The sequence below is a fragment of the Rhinoderma darwinii genome, chromosome 2 (assembly GCF_050947455.1).
Source record: "Rhinoderma darwinii isolate aRhiDar2 chromosome 2, aRhiDar2.hap1, whole genome shotgun sequence".
In the NCBI taxonomy this organism is placed as follows: Eukaryota; Metazoa; Chordata; class Amphibia; order Anura; family Rhinodermatidae; genus Rhinoderma; species Rhinoderma darwinii.
Window position 1 is genome coordinate 219770731 of NC_134688.1, and position 20293 is coordinate 219791023.

General features: G+C 41.6%; 1 protein-coding gene across 1 annotated transcript; it reads left to right on the forward strand.

Moving 5' to 3' along the window:
• Positions 1-4: 4 nt before the first annotated feature.
• Positions 5-19420, forward strand: DERL2 (derlin 2). Its single transcript, XM_075852859.1, has 7 exons — positions 5-248; positions 1937-2002; positions 3806-3879; positions 5538-5631; positions 6717-6912; positions 17781-17871; positions 18264-19420. The coding sequence occupies exons 1-7, from the start codon at positions 156-158 to the stop codon at positions 18367-18369; spliced, it is 720 nt and encodes a 239-aa protein (XP_075708974.1). The 5' UTR covers positions 5-155; the 3' UTR covers positions 18370-19420.
• The last annotated feature ends 873 nt before the right edge of the window (positions 19421-20293 follow it).

Genomic DNA, 20293 nt, shown 5'->3' on the forward strand with positions numbered 1-20293 from the left:
GGAGCGACAGAAGCGGTAGCCATTCTGGTGGAGCAGACAAACATAGTCGTGAGCCTATTGGTTACCAGATGTGCAGGCATTTGAATGTGTCTGTATGATGTACAAGGTCTGAACGAGGCGGAGATGAGAGCGGAGGAGCGGTGGGAGGCAGCAAGATGGCGTACCAGACTTTCCGGCAGGAGTATATGCAGATACCGCCAGTGACCAGAGCGTACACCACGGCCTGTGTGCTCACCACCGCTGTAGTGGTAAGAACCGGCGCAGTGGAGGACACCGAGTGGACGCCACTCTCATCTAGGTGCCCCGTGTTTACTGGTGCCCACCGCATCCTGTTACCACACTCTGGCAATGAGTAGGATTCCGGTGATATCCCACCTCTGCTGAGACCACCGGCTGGTATTAGTCGCACCATGTACCCTCAGCCAACAGTGACCGGGGGCGACGGTGTCTGGCTGAGTGCAGCTCTGTGTTGTGGGACAGCACATGACACCTCTCACCACAGTGACACGTCAGTGTAGGATGTCCCACTTGTGACATATATATATATATATATATATATATATATATATATATATATATATATATATATATTGTGACTCCCCAGTACAGTTCTCCAGGTACTTACCATAGTGTGACCAATATATTAGGAATGAACCTATTTGAAAAGTGTGTTGTGAGAAAAAAAAACCCAAGCAAAACATTGCAGAATTGTATATAATCCACCCTTGCACGTAACACTCCGGTATTTTGAAGCTATAATATGATCACACTACTTTTACTTCATTTGTCTTTTCTTAAGGGGAATTTTCTAAATAAAGTAAACTTTGTGCTGATCCCTGTCCTGTGAGGTTGTTGTGTTTAGTCACTGCAGTATTGAGATCTTGATGTAACATGGAGCAAACATCACACCGAGAACTTCCGATAAGTATAGAAGTGGTGTGTTCTAATGGAGGTGGACTATAAAGACATAAAAGGATTTCATAACGTGTAGAACTCTATACTATCCCTTCTTTTAGTTGAGTGACAATGTATGCGCGGCCTGTTCTCCACCAGGCTGACCCATTCTTGGAATTGTACTTGTCTTACCAATCAGCTTTTATGACTCGTCCTATTGACATTTCCTAAAACACTTTGGTAAGAACCCCCTTTTACTTGTGGGCTGTATGCCCGTTTGATATCTTTAGATTTGAAGAAGTGAATCTTTCCTGGTAATCTCAATGATAAATCTTCAGGTCCTCAGCATTTCCTGCCAGTCAGCATTGTCATTAGGGACATTCTGATGCTTAGAATCACAATCCACATCAATGTGCAGATCCTATGTGACTTATAACAGCAGATTGCATATAACATTGATCTTGGTTCAAATCCACACAATGAGAACTGACAGTGGGATTACTTGGGTCCCAATTCAGTCATTTTAAAAAACTTCTTTAGTCAACTTGCCAATGGGGCATTTTTTGGTAGCTTATTCACAGATGCTATTTGAGTGGAGTGCTCCTAAGCCTTTTCTAAAGCGACGCCCAAAGACGTCGCTGTAGACTGAGGACCTGCTGCGCCTGCCGACAAGACAGTGAACAGTTGGGATAGGGTTAAGAAGATGTCAGTCAAACCTTGCTTGTTTACTTTGTGTTGGCTAGCTTCACTAGTAAGGTCATTGACCTGGAGGAATATGCTTCTTCTAACTGAGTAACATCATTGTTTAGTAAAGCTACTAAAAGTAAGAGGACCCCAGAGCAAGCTTGACATGTAAGCTACCATGTTGAGTGCCTTTATTGTGTTTAAAATATTATAATGCACAGCTATATACAAATATAACACAGGACTGGAAATATCTTGGGTATTGGGGAGCTACGGATGGCTTGACCTTTACGATTTTATAAACAATATTTACTAGATTTGTCTGAAACATTTGTCTTATTTTTTTTCTCTCTACCAGCAATTAGAAATCATCACACCATTTCAGCTATATTTCAACCCAGAACTGATATTTAGACATTACCAGGTAAGTCTTTTACATTTATTTGCATATAATTGCTATAAAATGTGTTAGAATGGTGTAGGATTGGTCAATATCTTCTACGTGAAGTAATGTACTACCAGGTTTCTTTGTTTCAGTTCTCTTGAATAATATATTTGCATAGGCAGGACATAAAAAATGTTTGACTGCATCATTTGGCAAAATACACAGCTGTTCGCAGATATGCAGTAAGTTCCGGTTTCTACACTAGGAGCTCTATCCAGAGAGGGACGTGACTATAAAGACTGAGTGTAATCTCTGCTTTCTCTGTTTTCTCCCTCTACTGTGTAGCCACTAGTGTTATGCCTTTTTAAAGGGGTCATCCAGTTTAGAGAACCCATTTTCATATACGCTATTAGGGAATTCTGAGTTAAGAGTGGGTCCCCTGTTCATGATCCTAATCTCAATGCTGGAGAGGGGTCACAAACAGCATATAGCTCTTGAATACATTTGAATGGCCACTGTGTAATACTTAATTTCCCCTGTGGTGGTGCTGCAGGGAAATTGAACACTTACTGCCAGGTTTCCTCACGTTACAGCTGATAGCTGGGGGTCCTAGGAGGGGAACACTTTGTGATCTGCTTATTGTCAAGGGACCCTTCTAAAAAGTAGGGGTTGTCCCACCATTAAATATATTTACTGTATAGATCATAAGAATGTAACAATGTTTACCATTTACATGATTGGGAAAAAAATACAATCCAGTGAAGTTATGACATTAACTTAGTATGTCGCCACCTGGTGTTCAGCTGAGTGCTGGTGGACACGCATGCTCTGTCACTCTCTCTGCAACTGGTTCTCTTCATAGTGATCCTCTATTCACTGTAGAGCAGCCAATAGAAATTGCTGTTACTGTTTCTGTTGGTGGTATTGCCATATATGTGTGACTGGCACCCATCTGAAAAAGTAGAGTTTAAGACAGGTGGGTTGGGAGTTATAATTGGGGTAATAAGGGACAAGGTGAATCTTATGCTTGAGAAATTTGCCACCGAGCAGGCTTGCATGATTGAGGATCCTGTACATTAACTAATCGTTATTGTGGCTCCCAAAAAGAGGCTCGCACTGGCATTATGAGTTCAGCTCTTGCGGGAACCATGACAGATCTGTTTCAGGTCTGATGGATTTCCTTAACCTATAATATATCTGTCAGGTTTTGAATTGCGCAGGCGACTTCGCTATTTTGCCCTTTTAGAGGCATAAACCAAATACAGCAGAACTATAATTCCAGTGTAGACAGAGCCTAGCAGGCTTTACATTAGTTTTGTGACCTGTATCAACATCACTGTATATAATATTTTGTATGTAATGAACATGAAGGGACTTCCCCATGAACGGACATGTGTGCTGCTTCTTCATTCAATTCTATGGGACTGTTGGACATTGCCAAGTACATCGCTCGGAAAGGTCAGTCAGTCGCATAGGGTTTATTTGAGAAGCAGCATGTTTGTTTATTGAACATCGCTAATGCTTTCCGTTCGTCACCATTCCGGCTGGTTTCCGGTTTTCAGACGGAATCAATAGCTTAGTCGGCTACGCTATTGATTCCGCCGGAAACCAGCCGGAATGGTGACTAAGGGAAAGCATTAGATGTTTCCGTCACCATTGAGATCAATGGTGACTGAAACGGAAGCTGTGCTGTCAGTTTCACTTTCCGTTGCAGGGTTCACCCGACGGAACCCCGGAACGGAAATGAACGCTGATGTGAACAGGCCCTTAGCCATATGTGCAACAATTGAAATAACTTTTAATAAAAATAATATTTCTCTATTTTACTTTTTGTTCCTTCAGATATGGCGACTAGTTACAAACTTTTTGTTTTTTGGACCAGTTGGATTCAATTTTCTATTTAATATGATTTTTCTGTATCCTTTTAAGGTGGTTTTGAGAAATATGACAATTTACAGGCATGGAGAAATCTTACTCCCCTCTAGGAGCCAGCTCAATCATAAATGTCACGACCAATATATTTTGTAAAGGCTTTTGGCAGTGTATTAAAATTGCGGAAAAATAGAGGTAACAGCAGAATGGAGGCAAAACATGGCATTTAATACCTGACATGATGAGACTTGATTTTTGCCACCGCTTTATTCAGACAGTGTAGAACACTGCTTTTTTCTCTATATAGGCTGATGTCCGCCGTCCACATAAGCTCCAACCAAATAGCAGTATCAATCTGAGCTCTGTTAAAGTGCACCTTATTTACAAGGAAGTCTGATCTTGCTTACATCTGTATATTTGCCTTATACTTAAAAAACAAAAACAAACGCTGAACGCCTCCAAACATTTGCCAGTTGATTTCAATGGGAAAAACGGCGTTTCATTCTGCCGGGGCGTTTATTTACGCGGCTGTTTGAAAAAAAATGGCCCATAAAAATAAGTGCGTGTCCCTTCTCGAGCTGTTTTTCTTTGTTTCAATAGGAGAACATCTCAAAAATGTTTTTTTGAGGCGTTTTGTGGTTTAAAAATACGTCTGAAAATCAGAGGCTGTTTTCCCTTGAAAACCGCTCTATATTTTATAGCAGTCTTTTGTTTTGCGTGTGAGCATACCCGACAGCAAGAAACGTGATTAAAAAAAAACCTCTTAAAACCCTTGCTACTCCAGTAGTACCTGGGGCTCTTTTTGTTTTATATTGGCTGTTGTGGTCACATTGATGAACGGCATGTTTTTTTTTTTGGGGGGGGGGGGGGGGGGTGCTTTTGTTTTTTTTGTTTGTAAAAAAAAAAAAAAATCCTATTTATTTAAACTCCCAGAAAACCCTTTTTAAATGGGCCTCCTAGGTGAATATAGAAAACTAAAGGTGCAGGGAGGATGGTGTTTGAACATACCATAAAGCTTCACACGGTAAACGGCTGTAAAATACTTGGCTGTTTTCAAGAGAAGAAAGCCTCTGATTTTCAGCTGTTTTTTATGCATCAAGCGTCTTTTGATGCGTATTTTACGTCCGTTTTTTTGCACTGTTTTACTATTGAGACAATGAAAAACAGCTCAAGAAGTGACATGCACTTGTTTTTTTTTATGCACAGTTTTTACAAACGGCTGCATAAAAAGCGCTCTTTGGGAACGGAACGCCATTTTTCCCATTGAAATCCATCGCAGGTATGTGGAGGCATTCAGCCCTGAATTTTCAACCGTTTTTCTGGGCGTTTACTGCCCGAATAATGTCTGAAAATAGGCCTTGTGAACATACCCTTACACGGACTGCTGCTGTGAACGTAGGGGGTCTGTCGGCTCCATTCAAACAAAGGAACAAAAGCTTATAGAAATATAAGTCAAATTTACCGACCCAACTGCATGTAGACAAACTGTTTAAAGTGCAATTCTGGTTTATTCCCTTTAAACCTACTGGAGCATGTCAGTACTTCAGTAGCTGGAAAGTATGACACAGTGCTGGTATAAGCTCCAATCTGTCTGGCCTAGCCGTTCATCTAGTTTGTCCAGGAGCAAGTATTAATTTTAATAAAGAAACCTCATCTGTTTCTAGATTAATGGAATTGTTCCTTAACCAAATGTTTACTCCAGATATAGATACTGTCGGATGCTTGAAGAAGGATCGTTTCGTGGTCGTACAGCAGATTTTGTATTTATGTTCCTTTTTGGTGGCCTTTTAATGACTGTATCCTTTTAAGTATTCAAAGGGGAAGAAAACAATACTGTCAACTTTTTCACTGCCAAGGGTGTCATGCAATACATCATGACTTTAAACGATTGCCGTGGCTAGGATCTAAAGGCTAGAGATTAGATATTGGTATTATTTTAAAGCCTAACTTTGAAATGATGCTAGGAGTAAGGAGCCTCACCCACGAGCCTGTTCGGTCCGTGATATACGGTCCGTACGTCGGCCGCATTTCCCGGACCGAACGCACTGCATGGAGCTGCGCTCCTAGCATCATAGTTATGTACGATGCTAGGAGTCCCTGCCTCTCCGTGGAACTACTGTCCCGTACTGAAAACATGATTACAGTACGGGACAGTTGTCCTGCAGCGAGGCAGGGACTCCTAGCATCGTACATAACTATGATGTTAGGAGCCCGGCTCTCTGCAGTGTGTTCGGTCCGGGACTTCCGGCCGAAATACGTTCCGTCCTTTACGGACGTAACATGCTCGTGTGAACCCAGCCTTACTCCGATCACTCGTCCCCATACATTTCTATCATGTCGGCTGCATGTCTCTCTGTTTACACAGGGCGGTGTAGTGCCAACAACTGAAATATTTTGTGCTGTATAATCAATACCAACAGCCGATGAATGACCACCTGCTCGTTCATCAGATGATTGTTGCCCTGTTTACACAGGGCAATGATCGGGAACTAACGTTAATATGAATGGTCGTTTGCCAGATCATTTGTCCGTGCAAAGGACCTTAAGGCTATGCTTGGGATAGAATTTTAGCTACAAGCATGAATTTTTATGCAAAGTTGCATTAAGGCGCCAATAATTGTAGTAGTGCTAGGCGGCATTTTTACAATGTATCAAGTGTTTACTTTCAGAAAACATATGGGCGTGGAAGTAAAGTAGGATTTTTTTTTTTATTTGATATCTTCGGTTATATTTGTGTTATAAAATTGTCCTGAAACCCCTGGCAGCGTAAGGTGTTCAGAAGAAATATAATACTTTCCTGCAGGTTTAGTTTTACAGGTAATATCTTACAAATCTGTGTATCTTGAACGATAGATTTTAGTTTTTCCTTAATATTCTTTAGATCTTTGGACTTTTTGTCAATTTAGTTTTCCTTGGCCAAGCTTTTACAATAATGCTTGTATATGTATGGAGCAGAAGAAATCCTTATGTTCGAATGAATTTCTTTGGGCTTCTAAATTTCCAGGCTCCATTCCTTCCATGGGTCCTCATGGGCTTTTCATTGTTGCTGGGGAATTCAATTATTGTGGACCTGTTGGGTAAGATATGTGCATCCTGGTTTGAAAGTCGTTCAGAAATGGCTCAATGTGGCTTTTTTTTTTTCAAAGTTATATTGCCCTTGTTTTCTTCCAGAGGAATTACTTAAAGGGAGTCTGTCAGATCGTTTTGGCCTTTTTTGTTAAGATAATCATCTTTATTACAATATGCAAATTAGGTTAGAAGTGCTCGAACAGTTAAATTGCCCGAAAGTGTTCCTATTCTCGATATCTAAGCCTGCCAAACACTTTCCCCTGGCTTATGATTGATTTCGCCACGCTGTGCAAACGTGACGGCTCCCCTTAAGAGTCTTGCGCGTGCACGGCTCCAATTCTTCCCAGTGCTGCGCAGTATGCACCTCGTTCCTTGTAACATTGTCAAAGGCTCGCTGCGCATTTACCGTGACATCAGCAGCCCACCTGGAAGAGCAGACTCTCTCAACTCTGCCAGAGAAGTAAAGTGGGACGGAGCTCCTCCGAGTACACTTGTTACCAGTACCAGTTTGGTAGACCAAAATGATCGATTTTCTTTTTATACTGTTTACAAGATCCAGGTGAATTTTGAAAACACAATGTGCTGGATGTACGAAAAAAAAATCTTTAAAAAAAATACTTAATTTTGAAAAATTATTGCTTTCACTTCTGCAGCCCACTGCTTCCTCCATCTCTATTCTGTTTATTAGCTTCTTTCACTTGCAGGTTGTACACTTCATACATTTCAGTATATGGCAGGGTAGGAGGAGACGTGAATCACTTCAGCCCTTTACTTTCTTGCCAAGATGAGAGCAGTAAAATAACTTACATATCTTACACAAACAGGGAATAAAAAGCTGATGGGTGTCTATTTGTTAGCTAATAAAGTCCCGTTAGTACTGCAGAATCATACCGATTCAGGCAGACCGTCTCACTCTCAGCAATGTTAGAGGGGCGGGGTGTAATGTGGGCTAGCATGCTTGTAGAGACAGTTGCCGGGACCGGTATGCAACTCCACTGTATTTGTAACATGATAAACAAAGGTAACCATTTACTGCTGGTGTATTAGGCCCACCTTCACACAGGGTAGCCATAATCGCGGTTCATGATTGTGGGCACGGGCAACTGCATTTACGGGCCGTGCTCCCATTGTAAAGTATGGGAGCACGGTCTGTAAAATAAAAAAAAATAGGGGGTGTCCTATTTTTTGCGGATGCTTTCTATGGCCCAGACACCTTCCAGTAAATATAAGGGAAGGTGTCCGTGGGCAATAGAAATGAATGGATCCATACTTTGATCCGCAATCATGGATCCGTAATTGCGGATCAAAATAATGGTTGTGTGCATGGGTCCTTAGGAAGGAAAGTTCTGCAGCCTAAACAACTGTGCTTTGAAGGGAAAGGCTTTGCAAAGGTACTAAACAATGCTTTCAGATCTACATGTAAAGTTTTTTTCACTGTTGGTATTTTTATTTTATTTTAGCCAGCATGTTTAAGTTTTTTTTTTTAAATGCGCCCAGATTTTGGAGAACTCCTTTTAAACTTGTTGACCCAGCTAGTGCAGGGTATGTAGATGGTAACAATTACAATATTCCTATCAGTGCTGCCAGTCTTAGAAATGTCCAAATAGAGAAAATGGGCAGTGCTGGGCAGTGGACAGTAGAACAACAACCTGCAGGGTGCAAGCCTCCAGGCATCCGACTTGAAAATCCCCAGATATCAGACTGATATCAAGCTTGACAAAGGCTGCTTTGAGCAGCTGAAACGTTGTATCCTACTGCACTGATGGGTGAATAAAAAAGATCCTTTTTTTTATATGATCTTTGGAGTGCTGCCTCTATTTCTATTTTTTATTTTTTTGCCAGTCTTCGAAAGATATCAGGACACAAAAAAGCTGACTAAATAATATGTAATGTAAAGTTGCCTGAAACTTGTGCTTCACTTCATGTGGGCTTTAGTTAAACCTTTATGACTTGCCAAGCTACTTGTCTTAAGGCCTTTTTACCCCAGCCAATTATCGGGCAAATGAGTTCTACCCTATGTAATCGGCTGATTTTATAATTTTTGCTACAAGAAATATTATCGTTTGAGGCAGCACATCTCCCTGTGTGAAAGAATTGTATGGGGACGAGATATCGCAGTAACGATCGCTCATCCCCAAATGTAGCTCCTTGTGATAGGAGCAAACGAGCGCCGATCAACGGGCTGTCTCATTGATCAGAACTCGTTTACACGGCCCATGTCAGGCCGTGTGAGAGGACCCTTAGCTATTTGCCTGACTTTTTTTTTTTTTTTTTTTTTTTTTTTTTCTCGACTGCATGTTTACTCAAGGCATTAGAAATGTGGTAGGGCTGTTAAGGTTGATATAGATATCACATAGATGCATTCAGCACTCTGACAAGAAACGTGCCTGTAATAGGATTGATAAGTTTATATGCATTTCATATGTTCCAATACAGATAACAATAAATAACCATATGACTAGAAAAAATAACGGTTAAAAATTGTGTGCGTTACTATAAGGGCTGATTCAGACGAACGTGGCGTTTTTGCGCACGTGTGGCAGCAGCATATGATGCGCGGCTGCGTGGTATTCGCGCAGCCGCCATCATTATGACATGCTATTTGGATGTTTGTAAACAGAAAAGCACGTGGTGCTTTTCTGTTTACATTCATCCTTTTGACAGCTGTTGCGCGAAACAGCCAGTTCGCACGGAAGTGCTTCCGTGCGGCATGCGTGGTTTTCACTCACCCATTGACTTCAATGGATGCGCGAAAAACGCTGATATATTGAACACGTTGCGCTTTTTATGCAGCGGACAAACGCGCAAAAAGCACGGACTGTCTGTACTGCCCCATATACTTCTATTGGTCCATGCGAGCCGCGTGAAATCACTGATTCACAGGGCAATGATTGGGAACGAGCGCTCGTATGAATGCTCGGTTGCCCAAAATTGGTCCTTGTAAAAGGGCCTTTAGTTATGGCATATGCTAGCGATAATCTATATCTGTGTAAAATCTGAAGGGAAAAAAACATATTTCCCCTTAATCTTAGGGTATGTTCACACGGCCTATTTACGGACGTATTTCGGGCGTTTTTGCCCCGAATTACGTCCGAAAATAGCGCCTCAATAGTGCTGACAAACATCTGCCCATTGAAAGCAATGGGCAGACGTTTGTCTGTTCACACGAGGCGTAATTTACGCGCCGCTGTCAAGACGGCGCGTAAATAGACGCCCGCGTCAAAGAAGTGACCTGTCACTTCTTTGGCCGTAATTAGAGCCGTTATTCATTGACTCCAATGAATAGCAGCGCTAATTACGCCCGTAATTGACGCGGCGTTCAAGCGCCTGCACATGCCGTTACGGCTGAAATTACGGGGATGTTTTCAGGCTGAAACATCCCCGTAATTTCAGCCGTTACGGACTCCCTCGTGTGAACATACCCTTATTTTTCGTATGTTACAGTGTGTATTAGGGGTCGTTAGAAGACACAGCTCTGATACACTGTAACGAGCTGTGCACCTGTGTGACCATCACATGATCATGGACAGAATTGTATCCACTGGAAGTAAACAATGAATGTTATTACTGAATAACAACAAGCAGAATCATTGAAATTGTGATTAATTAATACAGGAAGTTTATTGGAAACTTTTGTATATACAAAAAATAACCTTCATTTGCTGAAACTGACAACCACTTTAACCCCTTCCCGCTCCTTGACGTACTATTACGTCATGGCAGCTGTATCGTTCGCGCTCCATGCCGTAATAGTACGTCTCGGGAGTAACGGCCGTTTCGGCCGTCCTCCCGACACATACAGGAGCTGTGACGCTGCTGTCTTGTTCAGCAGCTGTCACAGCTCCTACAGCGGGGACCGATCGCTGTGTCCCCGCTGATTAACCCCTTAAAAGCCGCGTTCTATAGAGATCGCGGCTTTTTAGGGGTTAAGCTGCCATCGCCGGCCTGCTACGCGATAGCGGCCGGCGATGGTGACTATGGCAACCGGACACCAAACAATGGCGTCCGGCTATGCCATAGACGGAAGCCTAGTGGGTCCTGACAACGTCAGGACCCACTATGCTTGCTGTCAGTGAGTAGCTGACAGTTCTAATACACTGCACTACGCATGTAGTGCAGTGTATTAGAATTGCGATCAGGGCCTCCTGCCCTCATGTCCCCTAGTGGGACAAAGTAATAAAGTAAAAAAAAAGTTAAAAAAAGATGTGTAAAAATAAGAAAATAAAAGTTTTAAAAGTAATAAAAGTAAAAGTCCCACTTTTTCCCTTATCAGGCCTTTATTATTAATAAAAATATATAAACAAACAAATAAACTATACATAATTGGTATCGCCGCGTCCGTAACGGCCTGAACTACAAAATTATTTTGTTATTTATCTCGCACGGTGAACGCCGTAAAAAAAAATATTAATAAACCGTACCACAATCACAATTGTTTGGTCACTTCACCTCCCAAAAAATGGAATAAAAAGAGATCAAAAAGTCGCATGTACCTAAAAATGGTACTGATGGAAAATACAGTTCGTTACGCAAAAAATAAGTCCTCGCACGGCTTTATTGATTGAAAAATAAAACAGTTATGGCTCTTAGAATAAGGTAACACAAAAAGTGAATGATTGTTTACAAAACTTATTTTATTGTGCAAACGCCATAAGACATAAAAAAAACTTATAAACATCTGGTATCGCCGTAATCGTATCGCCCCGCAGAATAAAGTGAATATGTCATTTATAGCGCACGGTGAACGCTGTAAAAAAAAAAGTATACAAAAACAATAGTAGAATTGCTGTTTATTAGTCACCACGCCACCTAAAAATGGAATAAAAACTGATCAAAAAGCCGCATGCACCCCAAGAAAACTACAATGGATTCCTCAAGGGGTCTAGTTTCCAAATTGGGGTCACTTTTGGGGGGTTTCCAATGTTTTGGCACCACAAGACCTCTTCAAACCGGACATGGTGCCTAATAAAAAAGAGGGCTCAAAATCCGCTAGGTGCTCCTTTGCTTCGGAGGCCGGTGCTTCAGTCCATTACCGCCCGAGGGCAACATGTGGGATATTTCTCTAAACTGCAGAATCTGGGCAATAAGTATTGAGTTGCGTTTCTCTGATAAATCCTTTTGTGTTATAAAAAAAATGGTATAAAAAGAGTAAATTTCACCTCTACTTTGCTCTAAATTTCTGTGAAACACCTAAAGGGTTCATAAACTTTCTAAATGCTGTTGTGAATACTTTGAGGGGTCTAGAATGGGGTGTTTGATAGGGGTTTCTAATATATGGGCCCCTCAAAGCAACTTCAGAAATGAACTGGAACCTAAAAAAATAAATAAATGAGGCAATACTTCGCTTCTTACATTATACTGATAATGAGCCGTGCCCACTCCGAGATGACCCCAGTTTTGACCGTTTGTATAAACGGAGACCCCTATTAGACCGTTCCAGTGCCCGGTTTTCCCAAGCATACACCCCCGAGAAGTGTTTTTCTATTGATGAGTCCCTGGTACATTTTAAAGGGAGGGTTCAATTCCGCCAGTACCTGCCAGGTAAGAGGGCAAGGTATGGCGTGAAGATGTATAAGCTGTGCGAGAGTGCATCAGGGTATACCTACAGGTTTAGGATATATGAAGGAAAGGCCACCCCCAAACTAGACTGCATCCTGGACTACAATAGGTACATGGGAGGGATGGACTTGTCAAATCAAGTCCTGAAGCCCTACAGCGCCATGCGGTGTAGTATAAGAAGCTGGCCGGGCACATCATACAGATGGCTTTGTACAATGCGTATGTGCTACGTCGATGTGCAGGCCAGAGGGGAACTTTCCTGGAATTTCAAGATCTAATCTTTAGGGACCAGGAAGGGGGGGCGCATCGTACCAGGGCAACACTTTCCAGGAGAAGGTCCCCAAACCGGTGGAAAGGGAAAGAGTCAAAAGAGGTGCAGAGTCTGCTATAAGAGGGGGATAAGGAAGAACACAATATACCAATGTGACACGTGTCCCGAAAAACCAGGGCTCTGTATAAAAGATTGTTTTAAAATGTATCATACATCCCTTGATTTTCAATTTACCCTGATGCACTCCGCACAGCTTACCCCCCTCATCTTTCCCTTCTGAGCCCTGCCGTATGCCCAGGCAGCTGATAACAGCCACATGTAGGGTATTGTCGTACCCAGGAGAACCCACATTACAATTTAAGGGGTGTATATCTCCGGTGGCGCATGCTGGGCACACTATATTGGACACTGAAATGGCATATACATATATAAAATTGCAAATCTCACACTGCACCATCTGCTGCGCATTATCTTTTACACAGTACCTGTGGGGTCAAAATGCTCACTACACCTCTAGATGAATGTCTTAAGGGGTGTAGTTTTTAAAATGGGGTCACTTCTCGGGGGTTTCAACTGTACTGGTACCTCAGGGGCTTCTGCACACATGACTTAGCACCAGAAAAGCTCCAGTAGGCCAAATGGTGGTCCTTTCCTTCTGAGCCCTCCCATGGGCCCAAAGGGCAGTTTATCACCACAAATGGGGTATTGCCGCACTAAGGACAAATTGGGCAACAAAATGGGGTATGTTGTTCCTTGTGAAAATAAGAAATTTTGATCAAAAATGACATCTTATTGGAAAAAATATCATTTTTTTCATTTCACAGCCCAATTCAAATAGGTGCTGTGAAAAAACTGTGCGGTCAAAATGATAACAAAAACCATAAATGAATTCCTTGAGGGGTGTAGTTTCCAAAATGGGGTCACTTCTGGTGGGTTTCCATTGCTTTGATACCTCTGGGGCTCTGCAAATGCAACATGGCACCCGAAAACCAATCCAGCAAAATCTGGACTCCAACAAACACATAGCGCTCCTTTCCGTCTGAGCCCTCCCATGGGCCCAAACGGCAGTTTATCACCACAAATGGGGTATTGCCGCACTAAGGACAAATTGGGCAACAAAATGGGGTATGTTGTTCCCTGTGAAAATAAGAAATTTTGATCAAAAATGACATCTTATTGGAAAAAATATAATTTTTTTCATTTCACAGCCCAATTCAAATAGGTGCTGTGAAAAACCTGTGCGGTCAAAATGATAACAAAAATCATAAATGAATTCCTTGAGGGGTGTAGTTTCCAAAATGGGGTCACTTCTGGTGGGTTTCCATTGCTTTGATACCTCTGGGGCTCTGCAAATGCAACATGGCACCCGAAAACCAATCCAGCAAAATCTGGACTCCAACAAACACATAGCGCTCCTTTCCGTCTGAGCCCTCCCATGGGCCCAAACGGCAGTTTATCACCACAAATGGGGTATTGCCGCACTAAGGACAAATTGGGCAACAAAATGGGGTATGTTGTTCCCTGTGAAAATAAGAAATTTTGATCAAAAATGACATCTTATTGGAAAAAATATAATTTTTTTCATTTCACAGCCCAATTCAAATAGGTGCTGTGAAAAACCTGTGCGGTCAAAATGATAACAAAAACCATAAATGAATTCCTTGAGGGGTGTAGTTTCCAAAATGGGGTCACTTCTGGTGGGTTTCCATTGCTTTGATACCTCTGGGGCTCTGCAAATGCGACATGGCACCCGAAAACCAATCCAGCAAAATCTGGACTCCAACAAACACATAGCGCTCCTTTCCTTCTGAGCCCTCCCATGGGCCCAAACGGCAGTTTATCACCACAAATGGGGTATTGCCGCACTAAGGACAAATTGGGCAACAAAATGGGGTATGTTGTTCCCTGTGAAAATAAGAAAATTTGATCAAAAATGACATTTTATTGGAAAAAATATCATTTTTTTCATTTCACAGCCCAATTCAAATAGGTGCTGTGAAAAAACTGTGCGGTCAAAATGATAACAAAAACCATAAATGAATTCCTTGAGGGGTGTAATTTCCAAAATGGGGTCACTTCTGGTGGGTTTCCATTGTTTTGATACCTCAACGCCTCTTCAAACCTGGCATGCTGCCTAAAATATATTCTAATAAAAAAGAGGCCTCAAAATGCACTAGGTGCTTCTTTGCTTCTAGGGCTTGTGTTTTAGTCCACGAGCGCACTAGAGCCACATGTGGGACATTTCTAAAAACTGCAGAATCTGGACAATACATATTTAGTAGTGTTTCTCTGGTAAAACCTTCTCTGTTACTTAAAAAAAATTGAATAAAATTGAAATTCAGCAGAAAAAATGAAATTTGCAAATTTAATTTCCACTTTGCTTTAATTCCTGTGAAATGCCTGAAGGGTTAAAAAACTTTCTATATGCTGTTTTGAATACTTTGAGGGGTCTAGTTTTTAAAATGGGGTGTTTTATGGGGGTTTCTAATACATAGGCCCCTCAAATCCACTTCAGAACTGAACTGGCACCTTCAAAAAAAGGCTTTTGAAATTTTCTTAAGAATATGAGAAATTTCTGTTTATGTTCTAAGCCTTGTAACGTCCAAGAAAAATAAAAGAATGTTCAAAAAACGATGCCAATCTAAAGTAGACATATGGGAAATGTGAACTAGTAACTATTTTGGGTGGTATAACCGTCTGTTTTTCAAGCAGATGCATTTAAATTCTGAAAAATGCTATTTTTTGTAAATTTTCTCTAAATTTTGCAATTTTTCACAAATAAAGACTGAATATATCGACCAAATTTTACCACGAACATGAAGCCCAAAGTGTCACGAGAAAACAATCTCAGAATCGCTTGGATAGGTTTAAGCATTCCGACGTTATTACCACATAAAGTGAAATATGTCAGATTTGAAAAATGGGCTCTGAGCCTTAAGGCCCAAACTAGGCTGCGTCCTTAAGGGGTTAAAGGGGTTGTCCGAGATTTATTTTTTCCGTAAATTTTAAACACACATTGCACATATTTACAGTTGAATAATATACTTACCCGTGCAATCTTGCTTCTGTTCTCCGCTCTGGCTGTTCTTTTCTTCGGATCACATGTCTTCTGATGTCACTTTTTCAGGCTCCTCCACTGTTGTGTTGTATCCCGATCACATGGTCTCGCCCCAGAGAGACCTCGGATGGGATACGACACGTCACTGGTGACGTGTCGTTTCGGCGTGTGCTGGTTGATTAGTGCCCGCCCAGCCTATGTAGCTTTTCACTGTGAGCGCGCCTATGCGTGTTCACAGTGAAAAAGGACGGCACCTGCGTAGGACTAGCGCAGTCTACAAGGTACAGTGGCAGCTTCGGCACTTTTAGATCATACGCTGCCAAAGCCTAGGTGGTAGGGAAGGGGGGGGGGGCGCCGAAGAGCAGCTGATCGCTGCTGACAGGCGCCCCGTAAGTCGGACACCTGCAGCAGTTTTAGGAAGAGCCAGGAAATTACGGCATTCTGACTGGGGTCTGTGACGGCCAGGGAGTGGACTAGTCCGATCACCTGACCTCACGTCAGTGACATGAGGTCAGATGACTCGGGTCAGGGGACAGGTCCACTCCCATGCTGCAGCCTTCCAGCTCTGCCTCTACTCTGTGCTCTGCTGTGCCGAGAAGCAGAGAGGAAGCTCCGCCCACAGCCCGTCCTGACCTGTGATGCTGTCAACAAGGAGACATGGTGAGTGTCTGTGTGTGTGTAGTGTGTATACAGTGTGTGTCTCTGTCTTTGTATGTGTATATGTTACAGTGTGTCTGTCTGTCTGTGTCTCTGCATGTGTTTGTCTCTTACATCTACTACATTATCTGTACTCAGAGAGTTATCACTGTGTTATCTGTGGTGTTACATAGGACTGCAGGTAACACTACTATCTGTACTCCGAGAGATATCACTGTGTTATCTGCGGTGTTACATAGGACGGCAGGCAACATCTACCACATTATCTGTAATCAGAGTTATCACTGTTATCTGTGGTGTTACATAGGACTGCAGGTAACATCTACATTACAGGGGATCATGTGTATGGTGGGCTACAAGACAGGAAACAGACAGCAAAGGATGTAAACAAACAGAGCAGCAGTCACGATGGAAATCAAACCAAGGCTGGGGGACACTTTTTAGAATTATTTTTTTTTTCCTGGACAACCCCTTTAAGGTCTTTTCTGATCAAGTTTACATGCTGCAATAGTAGTGATGGAGATGGTCAGGGCAAAATTTTTGTCATGTAATTTTTATATTTTCAACCATATTAATAGAACATGTTAGGTTTGATATTGGTCTAATTGCTTCGAAAATGGCTAGACATCAGTGTGTGTAAGCTTAGGCTGGATTCAGAAACCGCGTTTACTCACATTTCTGTTGCCATCTCTTTGTGTTTTTGATTGGTTTATAGCTCTTTAAGATCTACATGCGCAGAATTTGTTAATGGCGTTTTTGTTGCCTTTTTGGGATCGGTGGCATTTATTTTTTCCCGGTTAAACGATGGACTCCCTCGCGGAAAACCAACAGAACCCATTAAAGTCAATGGGTTTTGTCTGGTGCCGTTACTATACGTGATGGTTCCGGAACTTACATTTTCCATCTTTTGCTATGTTGAACAGAAGAATGGAAAACCTTAGCGCAGATGTGAACAAAGCCTAAGATAGCTGGCTCTCCCCTGATGCCCTATATACAGGCATGCTCCATTTGGCCAAACATGCATGTTTACAACCACAGGAAGGTGGATAAGTCACTGGCAGACATCTGGCAGTGCTTCTCTCAAGGAAAAGCAGAGTCAAGTGTGGCGATCCTTAATTCGGGGACAGTCAAGCTGCTTCAATACATACTAGATTGTTGCCATTTATCTAATGTTTATAGCCAGCATTTATTGTGAACGTTGTGGCCAGGATTTGCTAGATTGTCTCTTTATAAAAAGGGTTTTCTTGTTTTAAATTTCACTTTTGGGAAAGTTACTGTATTTTAGCAGTGCGGATTCTGTTTACAATTTGTACTGTGTGACTGTTTTTTAGGTATTGCGGTTGGACACATCTATTTCTTTTTAGAGGATATTTTTCCCAACCAACCTGGAGGAGGAAGAATTTTAAAGACGCCATACATTTTGTAAGTAAATGTCTAGTCCAGGGACACCACCGCTTTCTTCCATACACCCTGCTTCCATGTTTATCTGGTTATGATCTAGTAAGACAGTAAGTGTTATTAGTTGGACTAAGATAAAACGTTATGAGAATTTCACGATTTTCATATGCCTATAGACTATCAAGAGGCAGATATTAGGGGTATATGTTCAGCCCACATTTTCAAATGGTCCCGCAGAATGAACTCCGGGTGTCTGCAGCAGATTCTAAGCGGCTGTGGCTTACCCTTTGTAATTTTTTTCCATAACGTCTGTAAACTTGAAAAAGCACAAGAAACCTATTGTGGAGTTTTTATTTTGTATTTATTATTTAAGGTATAGTGCTTTTACACCACTGCTTGTACTTTTTGATTTGCAGGAAGGCAATATTTGATACACAAGATGAAGACCCAAACTACAATCCACTCCCAGAAGATCGTCCTGGGGGATTTGCTTGGGGAGAAGGACAACGACTTGGAGGTTAAGGAAAGAGATGCCAACAAGAGGTAGTGGCACACAGGAGCTGAACTCATGAAATATCATCTTGAATGCACATTGCCCTGTTGCAGAGGTAACTTGCACTTCTCCAGAACAGGAAGCACTTTATAATCCACTGACTGACACAAGGAGACATTTTCATTTTCCCACCAGTGCCTCCCAGTAGAGGATTTATTTGCAATGGTACTTGAAGCTCTTGGACCCTAAACTGGAAACAAAGAAACTGATACTATTCAACCAGACCACACAGACGTCTTTATTGCTTTTTAACAATTGTGTGTGCTATTTCTTTCATTTTGATTCAGAAAAGAGATAACAATCTTCAAGGATACGTGAAATGTCTGGCTTTGGCAGTTTGCAAACAGACTTTGAGTGCAGTGAAGCCCGTGCGATGCCAATGAACTCAATACAAATAATGCACAAGATAGGGTCATACAGCAGCGGTTCCTGTACTGTGTGACATAACGTAAGATGCTTCTCATTTTATATAAATATACTACAACCTTAGGCTATGGTTTCAAGCAGTAACACAAACTTTGCTGTTCAATCTGAATTCTTGGTTTGATTAACAAAACTAATTTTGTTTTATTATTGCATTTCATTGGGATGATGAAAATACAAGGCATCCCAGAAAATAAAAATAAAAAATGTGGCGCACATACAAAAAAAATATTTTATATACACTAAACTTTTTGCTTTGAAAAAAACATTCTAAAATGTATTTGTGAGTTATCCACTCCTGTCGTCTGGTCCTCAGCGGTGTCATGTGACCAGCAATAAGACTCTCCAACTGCCACAGTGTATTATTTGTGGACAGGAAGTCAGTTTGAATAGAGCAACTGACTTCCTGTCCACACATGAGATGCTGTGGCAGTTGGAGAGTCTGACTGTTGGTCACATGAGACCGTTGACCAGAAGGGAGTGGATAAGAAATACAGCCACTGGTAAGAAAATTACCTTCACCACAATTTACATAATGTACCCTTTCCAACGGGCCAGAGAATAAAACGTTTTGTGGGAGTGTTTCTAGAACTGAAACTGTGTGAAGCAAGTGCTGTATCTTTTGGTTTTATACGTAAGGGCTTATTCAGACAAGTGTGGTTAAACTTGTCCAAGTTCAGTTAGTGAAAAACAAATGATTTTGCGTTAGTTTTTTGTTTTTTTTTGCGATTGTCCTTATTTTGTCATATGTTTTTTATGGACAGATGGTCACTGAAAAAAACCTGACGTGGATTGGCCCATTAATTATAATCGGTCAATGTTCAGTTCAGGAGCTGTCCGTTCTACACTCAGACAGCGCCCGGACGTGAAGACCCTTTGAATGAGCTTTAACTTGGGTGGGTGGATTCATGTGTTTTTAGGAAAAATGCCATATTCTAGTTTGCAAAAACGCTGTGGCCAGATTTTAGCTTGAAGTTAACGTGGACATCTACATCATCATTTATATAGATGACGTTTTATTTATTTTAACTTGCTTTATTTTTAAAATAATTATTATTTATTTGTTTACAATATTGCAGAAAGCCTGACTTAGGCATTTTTTTTTGCATTAGTATTCGTTCACATCTGCATCAGTGTTCTGTTCATGGGTTCCGTCATACCTTTTCGTCAGGGGAACCCATGATTTCAATGGTAATGCTTCCGTTGCTAATGGTCTCTGTTCCGTAAAGTTTGCGTTATTTTGGCACAATTAATAGCGTCGTCGACTGCGCTATTGATTGTGCCAAAAGAACTGGAGCCTTACAAATTGGAGACAAACTGAAATCAATGGTAATGCAAATGGAACGCTATGGTTTCCGTTCATGGGTTCCCCTGATGGAAAGGTCTGATGGAACCCATAAACAGAACCCCGATGCAGATGTGAACAAAGCCTTAGTTGGTGGTGTTTTAAAAGGTCCAATAGACCTATAT

Coding starts and splice junctions, on each gene's coding strand:
- DERL2 (XM_075852859.1), top strand. CDS start 156: ATGGCGTACCAGACTTTCCGGCAGGAGTATATGCAGATACCGCCAGTG. Junction 249..1,936: donor TGCTCACCACCGCTGTAGTG/GTAAGAACCGGC, acceptor TCTCTCTACCAG/CAATTAGAAATCATCACACC. Junction 6,913..17,780: donor AATTATTGTGGACCTGTTGG/GTAAGATATGTG, acceptor ACTGTTTTTTAG/GTATTGCGGTTGGACACATC.